This window comes from Ochotona princeps, chromosome 6 (assembly GCF_030435755.1).
Source record: "Ochotona princeps isolate mOchPri1 chromosome 6, mOchPri1.hap1, whole genome shotgun sequence".
NCBI classification, from domain to species: domain Eukaryota; kingdom Metazoa; phylum Chordata; class Mammalia; order Lagomorpha; family Ochotonidae; genus Ochotona; species Ochotona princeps.
The window spans coordinates 13,701,045-13,720,318 of NC_080837.1; the positions used below are offsets into that span (position 1 = coordinate 13,701,045).

Here is a 19,274-nt window from a genome sequence, read left to right on the forward strand (position 1 = left end):
CCGCCCCGGCAGGGCCCCCGAGCGGCGGGGACCCCGACCCGACCCCCTCCGGCCGCACCCCTGCCCCTCGCAGCACCAACGCACCTGCGGCCCCGCCCCCGGCCCAGCGCGGAGGCGGCGGCGGGCTGGCGAGGCCGTGCGGCTCGGGCCCCGGAGGCGCAGTCACCTTCCCCGTCCCCCGCCAGGCCGCCCACCCCCCGCGCTCAGCCAGGGAGCAGCCGCCGCGCTCCTCGGCCGCCCCGAAACCTAAACAGGGGTCCGTCTCCGGCACCACAAACCAAATGGCTGCACCTCCCTGGCCGGCTGCGCAGCCCGCCCATTGGGCCCTCCCCCCCACACCGCCGCCATTGGCTGTGGCCCGGAGACCCTCGGCGGCGATTGGCGCGAGGCGCTGCCGCTCGGCCGCGCGGGGCCGCAGATCCCGCCTCCGCGGCGATCAGGTTCGTGTGCGCCGCGGGTGCTGGGGGCTCGAGCACCGAGCGCGGAGCTGGTTGAGCCTTCAAAGTCCTAAAACGCGCGGCCGTGGGTTCGGGGTTTATCGATTGAATTCCGCCGGCGCGGGAGCCTCTGCAGAGAGCGAGCGCGAGAGATGGACATGGACAGACGGATTCATTTAGAGCTGCGGAACAGGACGCCCTCTGATGTGAGCATTTGCCAAAAATATCTCGGGCGGTCCATTCTCCTACTTTGTGTGTGTGTATGTGTGTATATGTGTGTGTGTGCGTGCTGGAGGAGGAGGTGGGGGGAAGAGGCACTTTTCCTAGAGGGGAGGGGGCGCCCGGGAGGTGTGGGGTCGGGGGTCGCAGGGCTGCGGGTGGGAGGATGGCGGGCTTTGCAAGGCCCCCAGCCCATTCCCCGAGCCCGTGCCGCCCGCTGCCCTTGCTGGGTGACTACCTGTGTGTGTGCGCCCGCGTGTGCGAGGTGGGTGCGAGGCGCTGCGTGCGAGTGTGCAGCGGCGGGGCGGCGGGCGGGCGCACGCGTGCGGGCCGCGGAAGCCTCTGGGCCCGCTGCCCCCGTGACTCGGCCGGGCAGGGACGGGCGCGGGAGGCGGCGGCGAGGGGGCAGCCCGCCGGATTTCCCGGTCCCGGGGAGGGGGGCTCGCGGCCACCGCGCGCCCCTCCCGCGCCCGCCCGCTCGCTCGCCCGGGCTGGCTGGCTGGCTGGCTCTCACGCGCGCACACACACGCACACAGACACACACGCACACAGACACACACACACACACAATAAGTTTTGGGCGCCGCGAGTCCGGTTTAGTTTGCGATCCGTGTGGGCCGAGGCCCGCGGAGTTGGGGGCGGCTCGAGTTGAAAGTGCGTCCTGGCTGCCTCGCAGTGATGAGGCGAGAGACTGGGGAGCCATATTTGTAACTTTGTAGTGTTCGTGAACGCGCCCTTTCTCTCCCTCCCTCCCTCCGCCTGCCTTCCTCTCCTCCTCTTTCTCCCTCACTCTTTCCACACCACCTTCGGGCCAGATGCTGAGGTTTCCTCCTCGCCCGGCGACCACCGGAGGACAAATTCGCGGCAGGGGGAGGGCTTCTCCACGCTGCCCCTGGGCGCCCGCGGTCCCCGCGCCTACCCGCCTCGTCCCTGCCGTTGCAGCTGCAACTTGCGCTGAGCCTCCGCGTCCCGGGTGCCTACCCCTCCCCCGTCCTCGCCCCCCAACCCCTTCCGGCCTCCCTCCACGCCAGTTGAGCTCGGGGCGGACTCCCCGGCAGCCCTCTCAGCGCCCGGCTCCGACCCAAGCACAGGAAACTTTGTTAGGACGCGGAGCTGGGCGCCGGCCGGGAAGCTGGGGTGGAGAGGGGGGACCCACGGTCGTGCGGGGCAGGGCGCGCGCGCAGCCCCGGCCGTGGAGTTTTCGCCTGACCGCTGCTGTGAACGGCGAGATCTGGTGGAGGAGGGACACTTACGCGCGGATGGGAGGCCGGAGCGCACCCCAACGAGGGGAAGGCGAGCTGGGGGACGTATTCCTGGCTCCTGCTCGCTTTCACGCGTGGCTATTTCTTGCGAATTGGCAGCTCGGCAAGGGGGGAACCCCAGGGGCTGCTGTGCGGACCCCGGCGGGACCCTAGCAGGCTCTGGGAAGCCCCGGAGTTGGGACTCGGGGATTGGGGGGTGACCCCCAAGTGCGGACCCGTCGCCCCTCCGGCCCGTTAAACCTGAGTCCCTGGCGCAGCCAGGCCTCGCTTCCTCTTCCCCTAGTTCCTCCCCCGAGCTGGAGTGAGACTTTTGAAAACAAGATCCTTTTTGTCCCTCCTTCTCTCGCCACGGCCGGTGGACGTGCCAGTGCCTGCGGGGTGCCGGGGAGGGGGCGCCCTGGCCCGGCGGGAGTTCCTGCGGAGTGCTTCTCGCGCCGCCTGGACCCCGCAGCCCAGCTTTTCGGGGGTGCTGGGTGTGGTGATGGGGGAGGGGGCCGCAGCCTCCGTCTTCCCGCGTACTTTCCGGAAGCCCCCGGAGGGGCGGAGAGGGTCCGAGTGATTGCAGCTGGCCGCCTGCCGCCTGGGAGCGCAACGGCAAGCGGGTCGAACCGGCTTTAAAGTTCGCGAGTGTGCGCGGCGGCGCGCCGGACGGGGAGGATTCTCACGCTGCGCCCCCTTGGCCCGCCAGCCTGGCGGCCCGCACGCCGGCCCCGGCCTCAGGGCGGGGTGGGGCGCAGGCGGCGGGGGAGGGGGCGAGAGCCAGCGAGCGAGGGACAAAAGGGGTGGGGGAGGAGAACCGGGGTTTTGCACGGGTTCCGGAGACAAACGGCTCCGGGGAAGCGCCCCCTGCGCCCTCCCCGGTGTGCCACCCCCCACCCCTTTGGCGGGGGCGGACCCCTGCGCACACACACATACACATACCCACACCCACCTTCGGGACCTCTCCCAACTCGGCTCCGGGGCTGGTGGCCACGCCGCGACGGCGAACTAGGACGAGCAGCCATGTTCCCCGGTCTCGCGCGGCCCGCCCCGCCCCTCCCCCACGGCGGTGCGCGCGGGGCTCGGCGTGCGGGCTCGGCGGCTGCAGGCGGCGCGGGGACCGGCGCGCCAGGCGGGCTGGTGGGCTCGTTCCGAGCAGGTTCCGAGCTCCGGCTGCGGCATTTGTGAATGAGATTTATTTAAAAAAATTTTTTTTTCTATTTCGAGACCCACCCTGGGGCCGAGCCCGAAGGGCTCCAAGGCGTGCTTGGGGGCGGGGGCAGCGGTAGGGGGTGCGGTTGCGAGGTACGGGTGGGGAGAACCGCCAGGGCCCTTGGCGCGCCTGTGGCACGACTGCCGGGCGCCGAGCTGCCATTTTGTCACCGTGGCTGTTGTCGCCGGTGGGGGGTGGGGGCAGTGAAGCCTTGCGCCATCGACCCGACGGCCTCCAACGAGGAGGGGACCTTGGAAGTAGCGCCGGTGACCCCCCAATAGGGTTGTGTAAGGTGCTTGGATTGGGGTCTGCACCCCGCACGTCGCTGGGAGGGCCGCGCTCCACCGGAGGCGCCGCCCCTACCCGCGGCTCTCTGCCCTCCCGCCCTTCTCTCCAGGGTTCGCTGGTCCTCCTGCAGGCGCAGACGTAGTTAAATGTAGCCTTAAGAACGACCAGATCCCCCCCCCCCACCACCACTGCTGGCTCCTTGGGCGGAAGTGATGGGGTGAGGGTAGCCTTGCTGGGGAGGGGTCTGTGGGTGATGCAGGGTGGGAGAGAAGGGGGAGGGAATACGGGGGTCTCCAAGGCCAGCCTGGAGCCCAGGATGGCCAGCCTCTTTCCCCGGAGGCAGTGGTGTGGATCCAAGTGTTGGGAAAACGCCCTTCAGGAAGGTAGGTGCTGCAGGTGGGTGTCGTAGAGGATCCCCTCCTTACTCTGTATTTTTGTCCCAGGGAAGGGAGTTTGAATAGTCAGTCGGAGTAACCCCTACCCTAAAGAAGAGACCAGAATCACTTTAGAAAAAAAGTTAACTGCCTTTCTCTGTTCTGTACGTCCCCCCTCCGTCTGCCGGAGCCACGTCCGACCCAGACTGCCCTGCAAGCCGGCTCTGACTGTGACCTTTGGAATACATCGCATGATGTTTTGCAGGCTGACTTGCTGCCTAATGGGGTTCGAGGAGCCTGCTGTTAACTCCGGTTTTGTGCGAGCAGCTAGAGAGTCACTCAGAACATTGAGCCCATGTTCACATTGGTCACAGCCAGTTGAGTTTGGTTGCACACCGGACTTTTGGAGGCTGGGGACTCCGTGGGGAAGCTGGACTCCAACCAGGGCCCAGGCCTGGCTTGAGAGAGAAGAGCCTTCTGCTAGTTGACCCCACTTGCATCTTTGAGGCTTAGTTTCCCCACCTATATGTGTAAGGTGGGAGGGATGGTAATCTCATTTCGCCCTGGTTTGCTGGAGCCTTCAACGCGGGTCAGTGTACCACGGTAGTGACAGCAGAGGTTTGAGTTGAAAATTCATTGTTTACAGAAGCAGCTACTGCTTCTGTAGCACCTAGGCTGTGTGTGGCACATGTATGTAAGTAGATTCCACACGCCATGCAGCTGTGTGGAGGAGGGAGTATTAATTTCTTGCTGTAAAAATTGGACATGGGGGCATAGGAAGGTCATCATGTGATGAGTCAGGCAGAGCCTGGATTTGTGCTGGGATCCTTGGCACTACCTCCACTTCCCCGGAAGCACCCCATCTTGGGGGACACTCCTTTCTTTCTCCCCTTACTTTGGAATGATGCCATCTGAGGGAGGGAGGGAATTAAGCTGCAGCTGAAGGTCCACACGTGCAGACTGGCTATCCTCTTGGGTTCTGGAGCTCAGCATCCTAGCTCCAGGGCCACCATGACCTGGAGAGGACCTCATGCTGAGGACGGCTCAGCACAGGCACATCTAGTTAGTCTGCAAGGATCTGGCCTGTTGGGTACTAAGAGCAGGCAGGCAGGGAGTGGCCCCTCTGACAGCGGCTTCTGTGGTGTCATCTCCCGTGTGATGCCTTCTCTGTTGGCCTCCGACTACACAGCCAGGACACTGACCATTGGCCTGTCCTTAGTATCTGGGACATCGTATACTCCTAACACCTCCTGGATCATCTCCCTTAATCCTCCCCACAGCTCCTTAGTGGCATGCCAGGCGGTGTGCTGTTAGCCCTGTTCAGAGGGTGAATCATCTGAGGTTTTCAGGGAACGTCGGACAACTGGCAAAAACACCAGCCTTGGTCTTTGTACTGTGAAACCCGATGCCCCATAGGTGGACCTTAGGATGCTGGTGTCATCCTCTCAGGGTCCAGTGTGATGTTATTATTTTAACCAAAATTAGCAGGGAAGCATGCGGGATGCAGAGTTCCGGGTTCCACTGCTGAGTAGAAGTTGTTCGTACTCAGCCCCAAATTACAGCTGAGCTGCCTGTGTTTGGACAGCTCATGGGCTAAGGATGATTAATACATGTAAACATGGCAATGGTTTGGATGTGAAATACACACGCTGAATCCCAATCAAGTGAAATGTTACCCCTCTGAAGAAAGTTCCACCTACCTCCTTAGCAGACCTGTAAAAAAGCACCCAGTATGATTTTTTTTAATCAATTAAAAAAAAATTAGTGGAAATTTGTTTTTGTTCTTACGGTGAAAGTGCTTGTGTGTCATGCTCCCTGTGTAGTTCATCCTTGATTTAGTAGTCTGGGAGGAGGGACCCCAGGGTTGGTTGGGTTTTTTTTTTTCCCTCCAGCATGAAGCAATCCCGCATTTATTTGGGCAGTGTGTCTGGAGTCCACATCTTTCTGTATGTGCTGAGTAAAAATCAGCCTCCAGTCTGCAGGAGCTAACCAGTTCGGTGGCACACAGCCCTCTGTCCACTTCTTGTGTATAACCAGCTAAAGTTCTCAGGGGTGGGCGCTCCGTATTTCTCCTGGCCTTTGCATCTCATAACAGTCACCCTCCCCATGTGACTGGTCTTCTCTGTGTCAGGTGAAAGGAGTTTACAAAGGCAGGCCTGAGGTTTTCTGGCATGTCTGAGGCGGGAGGGGGAAGCCGCAGACGGTCTTGGGGCCTGGTGGTGTTGGCCTGTGCTGTGTGTCACGGTGTGTTTGTTTTCTGCTCTTGGAGCCTTCCTGTTCTCCAGCCTCTTTGACACGAACTAGTGAGTGGAAGATTGACCTGGCCCGAAGAGGGAGAGAATTATGTAGGGGAGAGGGTTTTGGGGGTTGGTCATGATAAGTCCTGGTCCACCTCACAGCATCCTGAACTTGGAGGCTGCAGTTCCTCCTCAGCCACCCTACACCACCAGCCTGTCAAGGGGAGTTGGACTAGATGTCTGTGGTTGGTAGCACTGTTGTAATAGCATGGATTTGAGTTTTCAGGGCTGAGTGTCCCAGAGAGGTTCAGTTCAAATGTATCCCACCACACTGAGAAAATAACTTGCAAGGAAGCAGGGGACTCAGCTTACGAGGGTCTCAGGGGTCCGGATGGAACACACCGTTGGAGATGCTAGCTGCCTTCTCCCTTCCCCGTCCTATGTTGGCCTGTCCTCCTCCTGCTCTAGCTGGCTGTCCAGCCTATTGGCAAGTACCCAGTAGCAGTCCCCCAACCAGCAGAGAAACGGGGACCTGGCTGGTGGCTCCTACGTTGCCTTGAAGTAGAACTGCAACACCAGTAATAGATGCCCAGCACTGGTGCCCCATGGAGGTTGGCAAAAGCAGCTGTGGCTCAGAACTTCTCATTTAAAGCGATTTGTCATCGTTGGTGCTGAGCCTGGCCGCGGTGGCCATGAGCCTGTAGCCAAGGCAGGGAAGAGCTCAGTTGTCTATAAATAAGACCACAGCCGGTCCCTGGGGTCTTGGGCTTCCGGGGCTCCCTGTTACCCCTGGGTGCTTGCTTGGGTTCGCTTTGCTTGACTCTGCGGCCATCCCTGGCATTCATCTCCCCACCGATTCGTTTCCCACACTGGCTGCAGGCTGCAGATCTGAAAGATCGGCGAACGTACTCTGCTATTACCAACTCTGCCGTGGATTAAAGTCAGCCCTGTTTTTCCCAGGCGTATTTATGTTTGGAGATTCCGGTTTGGTGAGGAAATTACCAGAGAACTATTAAAGACTTGGTTCTGTTCTCAGCTTTGCTATTAACAGAGCTGGGTGCGTTGTCTGTCTTCCTGGGCCTTGGTCGTCCCCACTCTAAGGTAGGGTGGTGGAATTACACGGTGAGAGTTCAGATGTTCTGATCTGATGGTTGCTTCCACACCTGCTACCCAGAGGCCTGTACCCACTGGTGCACCCATGTAGTCCTTACTCAAGAAACGAACCACGTATTCTGCTCCTTGATGGAAAATACTTTGGGGTTTGTTGAAAAGGAAAATTGGCTGGCTTTGACCTGTAGATTTGGTTTTGTCCCTTGTGCATGTTTGAAAGACATTAAAAGGTGAGTGTTAAGTTCCCCCATGTACTAAAGGGTTTTTTGTGGTGTGGCTTGGGGGAATGAGAAAATACCCTTTGCTCTGGGGACCCCTTGGCACTGTGAGCCAGTCATGCTGCCTCCTGTTTGGAGCCGGATCAGCTCTGGATGCTGTGTTCTCGAGCCGTCTGCTCTCTGACTCCCAGCCCCAACCTTCTCAGCCGCACAAGGCGTCATTATCCTAACTAAACTCCTTTCCCTGGCAGACACCTTCCACAGCTCACTTGCCCTTGCGCCTGTGGCCTTCAGCCACCCACACTGCCGCACCCTGTTCTCAACCCCCCCATCCCTCTGCACACTACGGATGTTGCCTGAAGGCACCCACACTTTACAGCTCTGAGTCAGAGAAGCTTGCAGATGGGGTTGGATTGTGACGTTGTAGGTTAAGCCATTACCTGCAGTGCCAGCATTCCATCTAGGCACAGGGGGTTCAAGTGCCAGTTGCTTCACTTCCAGTCCAATTCCCTACTATGTTGGAAAAGCAGTGGAGAATGGCCTGAGTACTTGGACCCTTACAACTACGTCTGAGACCTGGAGGGCATTCCAGGCTGCTGGCCAAACACTGGCTAGTGTGGCCTTCTGGGGAGTGAATCAGCGGATGGCAGACCAATCTCTCTCTGTAACCCTGCCTTTCAAATAAAATAAAGTTTTTTGTTTGTTTTTAAGTAGGTTGTAGAGAGGAGAGTGCACTTCACTGCCCTGTATCCAAACTTCCTGACTGAGCATCTTGTGTCCCCCACTTCTAGCTGGGGGCACCCAGGCAGCTGCTGTCCCTCCCAGGGCCTAGCTTGTGTCTGTGAAATGAAGATGTAACCATCCGTCCCAGGCACACAGCAAACATTCAATAAATGCTACGGTCTGTTCTGCTGGAACTCGTGGCTGGCATCACTTAAAAACACATTACCGAGAGACACACGGTACAAAAAAGTCACATTTGTTTCCATGGGAAAGAGGTTAGAAACTAGAGAACTGAACTGGCACAGTTCGTTTTGCTCACAGACAGTGTGCTGGTCACTGAGCTGCATCCAGGTCTGGGTAGATCCGCAGGAGCTGAACAGCACAGAGCATCCTGGCACCGATGTGGGGCAGTGGTTTCTACAAGGGGAGAGTGTCACTGTGTGCCATGCCCTGACCATCACTCCTTTTACCACTGCTATTAGTTTTAGGTTTCAGGTGTCCACCTCTCAGACTGCCCTCTGTCCAAGCTGGGATACCCCCTTCTGTTTCCTAAAGGATGATTCAAGCCCAGACCCCTCCCCAGCTCAGTGATCCTGTGTTCCTATCCTCTGCTTCTTACCGATGGTTCCCTTCTCCCGGGCACCTTACCATTCCCCAAACGGATGCTCCTCACACTCCAACTGCCAACCACCCTCCCAGAACAAGCATAAAGACATCTCTGGTGGGTCCCCGACCTCCTGGAGCTGCCTTCTCCCTCCCGTTGTGTCTGTCATCCCTCAGCTGCCTGTGGCCTCTGCATTCAGCATCCACAGCTGATGCGTCTCTGGTTGGCCAGCTGGGTGCTGGGCCCTGTGATGCTACGTCCTGTCTGTGTGCAAGTTCCATTACACACCACTGCAGGTGCCACACTGGCCTCCTCGCTGGGCTCTCTGCTGCAAAGAGCACTGCGGTCCCAAAGGAAGCCTGTGGCCTCTGTGTCCTGCTCCACCTCTTGCCTGGCCCCCTTTCCATCTGTCACAAGTCCTGTGGTTCAGAACACTGTCCCCTGTTGCTAGCCGGAAGTTCTCCGTGCATCCCACTGTAGTTTCCCAGAAGCCAGGCTCCCATCTTCAGCAGGATGACCTTTACCGAAACATAGATGCCATCATGTCAGCCTTAGCGTAGATCTGCAAGGTCCTACATGGCCTCTCTCTCATCTTCCTTCATCTTCCCCTTCAGATCCAGGGCTGATTCTGTCTCTGTTCTAAAACTCTTCTAGAACCTTGCCTCTCCATTGCTTCATTTTGTGATTACACAGTCCTGGAGGAGCTTGATGAACATCGTAGCCTGGCGCCTCGTGTGTGATCCCAGGGACCTGGTCTTGCTCACCATCACATGTATTCTCATTGCCCACTGCGCTTGGCTCTCTGGAGTGCTGAGTGGCAGCAGCAGGGCATCCATCTTTTGCGTTACCCATTGGCTGGGCAACCAAGCATGAAGCCACAGAGACAAGGCACCCAGCTTTCCTGCCAGGCTGACACGAGTTCTACCTCTGGACGTGTGTGTGTGTGTGTGTGTGTGTGTGTGTTGGGCGGGGGCTGTTGCCAGCTCAGTGTGCTGCAAGTCTTTCAGAATTTTTTTTCATCCATTATCACCAAAAAAATGAGCCTCAGCTCTTTAGTACGTGGGGGACTTCTAAGTTCAGGAAGGATACCACTAAAATGTAAGTTTATTTGAATGCAAGAGTAATATTTAAATCTGTGCAAATGAAGGCTCTTGAAAAAGTCCATGAAAATGTGTTTTATGGAAAAGTTATGCATCTGTTTTAAATTTTGTGCATGAAAATGGATCTTCTGATAACTTTTCATCTATTTTTAAAAAAGATTTATTTATTTTTATTGGAAAGGCAGATAGAGAGGAGAAGAGATAGAGAGGAAGATCTTCCATCTGATGACTCACTCCTCAAGTGACCGCAGTGGCCAGTGCTGCACCTATCTGAAGCCAGGAGCCGGGAGCTTCTTCCAGGGCTCCCACACGGGTGCAGTGTCCCAAGGCTTTGGGCCGTCCTCGACTGCTTTCCCAGGTCACAAGCAGGGAGCTGGATGGAAAGTGGAGCTGCCGGGATTAGAACTAGTGTCCATATGGGATCCCGGGGCGTTCAAGGCAAGGACTTTAGCCGCTAGGCCACCACATTGGGCCCCTGATAACTTTTTGAAGTGCCCTGGTGTGTGTCTACCTTTTTTAGTTCTGGATCATTTGCATATACTACATATAAATACATATCTATAGCATACAGCAAGGATAATTAGTGAGAAAGGATAAGTTAAAAAAATATTCCAGTGCTAATTTTTTTTTCCTTTGGCCACAGTAGATTGTCTTAGGAGAGCACTGCTGCAGTTCATTGTTTATTTGTAGCTCAGTTTCGAAAAGTCCCACTGTGAAGCAGGTGCTCGAACCCTGGCAAACAGCATCTCCTTGTTAAGCTCTTTGCAGCCCTGGCGGCTGATGAGCAGGACAGAGGACATTCCAGCCCCTCTCTGGTAAGGCAGCCTTCCTGGGTCCATTGTTGCTGCATGTCCACTTGATGATGCCACATGTCCAGGTCCACCTGAGTTCCCGTCGGGTCATTCCTATGGCTCCATTCCCCTGTACCTGTGTTAAGAGAGGCCTGGAAGTAGTGAGGGGGAGAGGACTTTGTCACTATGGGCTTAGGGTCAGCTGGTAGTAGGTGGGCAGCTTTCTCCTTATCTTGAGGCTGGGAGGAAGTCTGCTGCAGGTGGCAGGGCAGGGACCAAGGAGCTGAGCAAAGCTTGGAGGAGGCAGACGTGGCTGTGTTTCTGGGTGAGGCTTTGGTGCAGGTGCAGGGACCCTGTGGCCTCCTGCAGAGGGAGAAAGGAGGGGCTGGTGAAGGAGTGAAGAGGCAAGACCCAGAAACACTTTGATTTCTCCTGGACCATGCATCAGTGAGGTAGTCAACCCCACTCTGGGCTTCCAGCTCTCTCCTCAGGCCATGGCCTTCCCAACAGGCCCTAGTGGATGAAGTGGTGAGGGACAGGGCAGGAGCCACTTTGCTGGTCTGGCCTGTGTGCCAGCTGTGGCTGATGGCCCCAGCCTCTAGGGTGAAGCGCGAGTTGGATGCCCATATCGCTAAAGTATGTGACAGAGTTATTGCCCAGGGTACATGTGCTGGGCTGGGTTGGAGGTTCCCTTGGTGGCACTGGGGCTTGGTGGCTCATTAACAGGCACTAAGGGGATGGTTAGAAGGCAGATTTCCATCCCAGCAGTGTGCCAGGACCACCCAGGAGCTGCCAAGGAAATTCTTAGACTCTACCCCAGGTGGTGCCCAGTGTACCATGCACTTTTTTTTTATTACGTTGCATTATGTGACACTGTTTCATAGGCTCTGGGATTCCCCCAACCCCTCCCCATTCCTTCCCGCTACCATGCACTTTTTATTTAAAAAGATTTGTTTATTTTTACCTGAAAGGCAGAGAGAAGAGAGACAATGATCTTCTATCTATAAGTTCACTTCCCAAATGGCCACAATGTCCGGAGCTGGGCTGATTCAAAGCCAGGAGCCAGGAGCTTCTTCCAGGTGTCTGATTAGGGTACAGGGGCCCAAAGATTTGGGCTATCTTCCACTTCTTACCCAGTGGTTTAGCAGGAGGTGGAACAGCCAGGACTGAAACTGGTGCCCCATTTGGGATGTCAGGTGCAGGGGGAGACTTAAGCTTCTACTCCACAGCGTGGGCTCTCTGCACCAGGTATTTTTAGCAAGCTCTGAAGGAGACTCAGTTGGGAGCCACTACATTGGGGTGGGGGGGGAATGGGAGTTCCTAGCAGGTCGGGAGATGTCAACCCAGAGGATATGAAAGAGGAAACTGGGGGCCTGGAAACAGGACAGAAGGGGCTTGATCCAACCTACTGGGAAATGGTGATCTGCTTCTTGGCTGTGTGACCCCAGCCATACAGAACTTAGTACTGTACACTTACCTGTGTCTCCTATGGGGGATGCTGCCAGGAGTGTAGCCTGAGACTTGCTGCTCAGGTCTGGGTTTGACTCATCCTCAGCCCCCAAGGGACTGGGGGATTCATGGTGTTTTGGAAGAAGTGGGTACTAGCCCTCTTCACAGTCAGGTCCGAAGTAGCCACACCTGCAAAACAGCGAATGACCGTATCCGCTTCCCAGGGCTTGTTGAGAATGAGTCTTACTGCCCAAGCCCAGGCTGTAGGGAGCTGCTTGGGTGATAGGAGCCAGTTCCCCAGGAAGGCTTTTGCCTGCTGTCTGAGATTGAGGAGGTCGGGGGAGGTAGTAGTTCTTAGAGCAGAGAACAGTCTTTGCCTAGCCCTGGAAGCAGTTCTTGCTTGCAGCTGCTGAAGCAGACAGGGAGCTCCTGGGTGAGGGTCAGAGACCCCTGTTGTTATAGTAGTAGTAGTAGTATAAGGGCTAGAGGGCAACCCAGGGCCTAGCACTTCCTTCCGTGGAGGTCATTGGGCTGTGGCACTGGCTCATTCTGCCCCAGCACCTCCTCAGTCTGTAGAACTGGTGGGGTCGGTGGCTCTCAGTCCTCAGCCTTCTTCTGGGAGCTTCCGCAAGGTCCACTTCCTCAGGAAGGCCTCCTGGATTGTCTGGAAGATCCTGCACCAAGTTGTGTTTACCCAGGTAGCATGGAGGTCAAGAAGTCCCAAGGCCTCCCAGATCACACGGCAGCTTGTTCTGTGAGCATCTGGCCTGGGCGTGTGTCTGTGTCTCCCCGCTGTTAATGCTGATCGCTGTGTCTCCCTACCACCTGCTGTGGGCAGCACTGAGAGGCCTGGCACAGCTCAGTATGGCTCCCCAGTGAGGCAGGCAGTGAGGACAGGTGCAGTGCTCCTGCTCTGTCTCGGGGACTTCACACTGGCTCTCACAGCCACCCAGGCGGGTCTTCATTCTGCATGCCTTCTGGAGTTTGGGGCAAACCCCTGGATGTGGCCCAGGAAGAGCAGGCTGCGTTCCCTCTGGTCGGCGCTGAGGAAGGCTGTGTGCAGAGGCTGGCCCGCAGCCATAATGAGTGGTTCTGCTCCTCTGAGCCCCGTCTGGTTGGCAGTTCCGTGGCAGACATGCCCGTATGTGTCTTGCCTAGGAGGGCTGGTATGTCTGTACCTTTAGGTGTGGTCTGGAGTCTGGGAGCCTGTTCTGAAGGGAGTGTTCTCCAGGGCTGCTGGTGCAGGGCTGGGGGTGGTAGGAGCAGAAATGGACTGCCGAGCATCCTCTTGGAGCTCAGCGGGTGCTTGGTTTTGGGACAGTTGGCCTCGCTAGGTACTCAGGAGGCTTCCCTCAGTTCCAGTGTCCAGCATGGGCACTACCAGGAGTGACCACAGGGCTGGGCCGGACATGGAAGGGACTGGCCAGAGACTCCAGCAAGGCGTGTGTGTTGGTCTGAGTGGTCCCCAGCACCAGACTTATCTGGGGACAGGAGCCTTATTAGCCTTAAGAGCCCTGTGTGGCCACAGATGTCCTGCCTCAATCCTTGGCCAGCCTGTCTGATATCAGCCAGGGTCATGGGCTTGGTTTCTGCAGGTGTTAGCCAGAGGCAGAGGCAAAAAAGAGATATAGCAAAGGAATTCCTTCTGGCCGACTCCCAGTCTTGAAGACTCATTCATTCATTCCCTCATGCTGATCCAGTGCCCTCCCTGTGCTGCATTCTCTTCTCGGCATGCCGGATGCAGCAGTGACCCAGGCAAGCAGCTCATCACCTGTGCTGGACACGGAGGGCTGCCACTCCCTCGGGGAGAGTCAAGAGGCCATCTAACGAAGGCTTGGCGCTGGCGTGCTAACTGCCGTGCTGAGGGGGATGGAGCGGGGCCTGGTGTCTTGGCACAGTGGGTGTAGCCACCACTTACATGCTGAGAGCCAGTTCGAGTCCCGTCTGCTCCAGCCCCCTGATGATGCACCTAGAAATACCAAGTTCATGGGCCCCTGCCACCCACGTGGGAGGAGAGATGAAGTTTCTGGCTCTTGGCTTCGGCTGGGTCCAGCCTAGTGAGTGAATCAGCAGATAGAAGATTTTCTCTCTCACATGTGCACACGTAATCTGTGCTCTTTTGTTTTTTTTTAAGGTTTATTTACTTTTATTGGAAAGCCAGATATACAGAGAGGAAGATCTGTCCGCTAATTCACTCCCAAAGTGACTGCAATGACCGAAGCTGAGCTGATCCAAAGCTAGCAGCCAGGAGCTTCTTCTGGGTCTCCCACGTGGGTGCAGGGTCTCAAGGCTTTGGGCCGTTCTCGGCTGCCTTCCCAGGCCACAAGCATGGAGCTGGATGGGAAGTGGGGCTGCAGGGATTAGAACTGGCACCCATATTTGATCCCAGTGTGTGCAATGCGAGACTTTAGCCACTAGGCTACTGCACCGGCCCTATGCTCTTTCAAATAACTAGATTTTTAAATAGATGGATGATTCAAGAAGGCCTCCCAGAGGAGGCAGCATTTGAGCAGTGTTGCAGGGCCTGACCACCTGATGCCTCCTGTCTTTGTACCTCAGAAACCCACTGGATTTTCATCCTTTGACTAAAGAATAAGAAAAGCAGGTGTACTTTCTTTACCTTTTTTTTTTCTGTTTGTTGAGCGCCACTGTGCCAGATACTGTGTTTATTCTTGGTTAATCTGTGCAAAAATGCTGCAAGATGAATGGAATCTTTCCCACTGTATCAGGTGAGGGGATTGAGGTTGCCAAAGGTCATGAGGTCCCTAGGAGCTGTGCTGAGGTCCAAAGCTGGGTCCTCGCCCTTGAGAAGACCTAAACCCGGAACCTGGAATCTTGGGGTGATCTTCCATCCAACTCCACCTCTGCCTCCTGCCCTGCTTCCCAGCTACCCCTTCAGTGATTACACAAGGGTTGCACAGAAATCTTTGATAACTCTGTCTCTAGTGATATCTACTACATTGTTTTCCTAGGAGCATGACACAGATGAGACCAAGACTTTGCCTTTTATGTTTTACTGTGAGGCAGAATGACTAAGAACAAATAAGTGTGAAGTTCTGCGATTTTCCTCCCAGTTTCAAATTTAACTGATTGCTTCTCCATTTCTCAGAGCCTTCATTGGGCCAGGGTCAGGGTTTGAAGGTGCCCTGGGACCCTCCTGGGGTGCTGCTCCAACTAGGAAGCCATTGTGTATTCCCGCCTTCTGGTTTTCCCCAGAGCCCCTCCCTGCCCTTGCCGCCACCCTCACCAAGATTCCCTTTGGGTTCAGCCAAGACTTTCTGGCTACTGGGCACTTGCTGGGAGTCTGGCATGGGGCTCATCAGGGACTTGGCAGCCTATACCTTTAAGAATAGCTCTGGTCACCCATTTTAAGACAGGGGTTCTGGTCCCCAGGTTGAATGGCTTATGAGGGCCACTGTAGTGGTTCCTTCTGTGGGTTCTACTCAGACTGGATGCTGTGGGGGCAAGCGGCAAGGGTGGGACAGCACCTGCTATGCTTGGCGCTTAGCCAGGGCTAACCAGTGTTTAATGAATGGACAGGAGTTCAGCAAGTTGTCCCTGTGAGCAGGCAGGTGGCAGTGAGTTAGCCAGATTGCAGGACGGTGAAACTTCCATGGGTCAAAAGTAGGAGCCGATTCCAGCTCCCTGTTTCTCAGCTAAGCTGGGGAGAGGCAAGCTCTTCTTCATCGCACAGTTGTTTGTTATAATGAAAGATGGGAAGCAACCCAAATCTGCATCCATAAGAAAAGCTGATGACACATGGACACTGTGCCTTACCATGTGCTTGCGAGGCAAATCCAAGGGTGCTTCTCATGGACTGTTAGGCTGGGCTCCTAAACCAGAACGCGGGGTGGAGACCTGAGTTAGGCCCTTTGCCCTTTCGTGTGTAAGCAGGCTGTGGGGATGTGCCTAGTGGGTGGGCTGGTCAAGATGGAGGCTCACGTGGGAGGGAGAGCGCCCTGTGTATCTTCTTTTTCTCTTAGGTTGGAAACTGCAAGAAGGAGCATACATACTGAGCAAAGGGGCCTTGATCTAGCTCCTCCACGCAGCAAAGCAGCAACACTGGCTCGAGACTTGGTCTGGGGTGGCATGTGTGTGTCCTGCATTCCTCTCGCGTGGCTCACTTCCATGGGTAGTGCAGAGGTGTGAGGCCTCATTCCTCTAAGCACACCACCCCAGTGGGTTCTTTCCACCAAGTGATGGTTCTGCAGCGGGCAGTGCACTGCCGGTTAACAGGGACAAAGATGGTAACGTGCTTTCCCAGTTTGTAATGCTTTTCAGTTCAGCAGATGTCCATTGGAGCTCTGTGCAGGACGGTGTGAGGGCATCCGAGTTGCGTAACCGCTGGTCTCTGCTCACTGGGGTTCAAGTCCTGGCTGGGAACTGTGCTCATGACAGTGGCCTCCAGGTCACCTGCTTTCCTACTGCCTGTCCCCTGCCCCCCACACACCTCTTCTCTCATGGGGCCCTTGGTGATGTGTGAGATTGGTTTTAAAGATGAAGAAATGGTGTCTCATTGAAATGGAGTCTTGACAAAACCACACACAGCTCCTGAGTGGTAAAGCCAGGGGCCCAGCCAGGTTTTCTAACATTGTGCTCATCAGGAGCACTGCCTCCCATATGGGCAGCAGTTCGAGTACCAGCTGCTCCATTTCTAGTCCTATTCCCTGATAATGTACCTGGAAAAGCAACAGAACGTGGCCTGAGTACTCGGACTCCTGCACCCACATGGAAGACCCAGAAGCATCTCCTGGCTCCAGACTTTGGTCCAGCCCAGCCTGACCATTGCAGCCAACTGGGGAGTGAACCTGTGGATGGAAGATACTTCCCTCTCTGTCATTCTTTCAAATAAAAGAGCACTCTCTGAAGCTCCTTTCTGCGATACGACATAAGCCCATTCACTCTGGAAGTCTGGGGTGAGCACGGTTCTGAAAAAAACTCCCTGCACTTTTATCCTGCAAGCCAGGGCAAAAAAACAAAAAAACCTTTAAAAAAATTATTCATTTGTTTTGACAGGCCAAGGGAAAGATCTCCATTTGCTGGTTTACTCTCCCAGATGGTCACAGCAGTAAAGTCTAGGCCAGGTTTACATCCAGGCCTCCTGCATGGGAAGTAAAGCCATCCTGCTACCTTTACAAGTGTATCAGCAGAGAGCTGGATTGGAAACAGAGTGGCCGTAACTTGGTGCTGTCCCCAGCAGACAGCTCAGCCTGCTGCACCCCAGTGCTGGTCCCGGGGAACCTTGGGTTTCGGGTCTCGTGTCCTGTGTGGTGGTCCAGGTGGTTCTGTCTTATCTGACTGTGCAGTCTCCCACCCCACTCTCAGCTGTGTGTGGAAGGGTGAGTGGGACAAATGCTTTTTTTTTTTTTTTTTTTTTTTTTTTAACTGCTAGAGTGTTTGTCAAGGCTGTTTCTTCTTGGGATGCTCTTCCCAGATATTTTCTCAGTTTCAGCTCCTGCTGAACGTGCACCTGGGCTGTGCCTGCCCCGAGCACCTTTTCCACAGTAAGGCCCCTTGGTACCATTGCTTTTTTCTTATTCTTCCTTAGTAGACTTCATGCGTGTTACATGCAGATGTGTGTGTGTGTATGTGTTTATTGGCACTTGTGGAATGTAAACCCCCCAGGACAGCCATCTAGTTTGGGTTGTTACCGCATCTAATGCCTCTTGCCATGGCCGGCGTGGAATAAACAGAGTGTAAAAGAGCGGTAAGTGAGTCGACCAGGCCTGTGCCCTGAGCGAGTCATGCTTCTTTAAGGGGAAACAATCAAGTTGCAGCATCCTCAGAACTGAAAAGACCCGAGGCTCATCTTTTTTTTTTTTTTTGCAGGGCTTGATTTTACAATATTGTTACCTTGGCACTTGGAGCACAGAGCCCTCTGCCGATGGTCACTGAGCAGCCTCCCGAGTCCCTGCAGGGAGAGGGGGCACGCAGTTTTCAGAGCAGCTGCCCTTTTCAGTGAGACAGCTGGCGCAGTCTGAAGACCCTCTCTCAAGAGGACCATTGCCTTGGCAGGCTAAGCTGCTGCTTTTGACACTGGCGTCCCAGATTGGAGTGTGGCTCTTATCCTGGCTCCTCTGCTTCCAGTCCGGCTTCCTGCTCAGGCACCTGGGACAACATGAAAGATGGTCCATGAATCTGGGCTCCTTGCAGCCCTAGCTGTAGTAGGCATTTGGGGGATGAATTGATGGGAAGATCTCTTCTTTTTTTGCTATCACCATGCCTTTCAAATAAATAAGTAAATCCTTGGGACTAAAGCCTCTCTGGGAGCAGGAGTGTAGCCCTGTGGTGAGCATGCGCCTATCTCCTGGCTGCAGCTTTTCCCTAATGCAGATTGTTGCTGGAAGGCAGCAATGATGTCTCATGGAAGAACTGGATTGTGTCCCCGACTCCTGCTTCCGCCCCAGCCCCGACTGCTGCGGATATTTAGGGAATGAACCAGTAGATGGGGAACGCTATGTGTCTCTCCCTCTCAAGTAAAAATAAAGATCTTTGGGTTTATATTGGGCAGACAACTAGTTCGCAATTATTCCTGCATGCATATCTTAGTTCCTTTTTTTTTTTCAAAGATTTATTCATTTTATTACAAAGTCAGATATACAGAGGAGGAGAGACAGAGAGGAAGATCTTCCGTCCGATGATTCACTCCCCAAGTGAGCCGCAACGGGCCGATGCGCACCGATCCGATGCCGGGAACCAGAAACCTCTTCCGGGTATCCCACGCGGGTGCAGGGTCCCAATGCATTGGGCCGTCCTCAACTGCTTTCCCAGGCCACAAGCAGGGAGCTGGATGGGAAGTGGAGCTGCCGGGATTAGAACCGGCGCCCATATGGGATCCCAGCGCGTTCAAGGCGAGGACTTCAGCCGCTAGGCCACGCCGCCGGGCCCCATATCTTAGTTCTTAAGCCACCCGAGTAGCACAGAACCATTGCAGAGATCAAGCTATCACGCTTCTCCCTGCCCTCAGGCCGAGATGTCAGAGCTTCTCTGCTTGTTCCTGTCCCAGTTTTGAGATACCACCCTTGCCTCCTTCAAGCTTGGGTTTTTGAGGTTTGGTCTTCTTGGTGCAGGATATCTAGGGACCCTGACCAAGGAACTGGGTCCCTTCTGCTTTTTTCTGTCCACACAGTTGGCATGAGTTTTATTTATTTGAAAGGCACAGAGCCGTCTTCTCCCTGTTGGATTCCCTCTTCCAGAGACCTGCAAGAGCCAAAACCAAGCCAGGCCAAAGCCTAGAGAGTGGGACTCTGTTTGGGTTTCCCACAGGGGT

At 55.6% G+C, this 19,274-nt stretch overlaps 1 protein-coding gene across 2 annotated transcripts in view; it reads left to right on the forward strand.

Annotated features, from left to right (window-relative positions):
- The first annotated feature begins 451 nt into the window (after positions 1–451).
- Positions 452–19,274, forward strand: part of ANP32A (acidic nuclear phosphoprotein 32 family member A) — a 31,351-nt gene continuing 12,528 nt past the window's right edge. For both annotated transcript variants that reach the window (XM_058665627.1, XM_058665628.1), the window contains exon 1: positions 452–643. In XM_058665627.1, the coding sequence (XP_058521610.1) occupies positions 590–643 (54 nt within the window). In that variant the 5' untranslated portion in view covers positions 452–589. The remainder of the gene's footprint in view (positions 644–19,274) is intronic.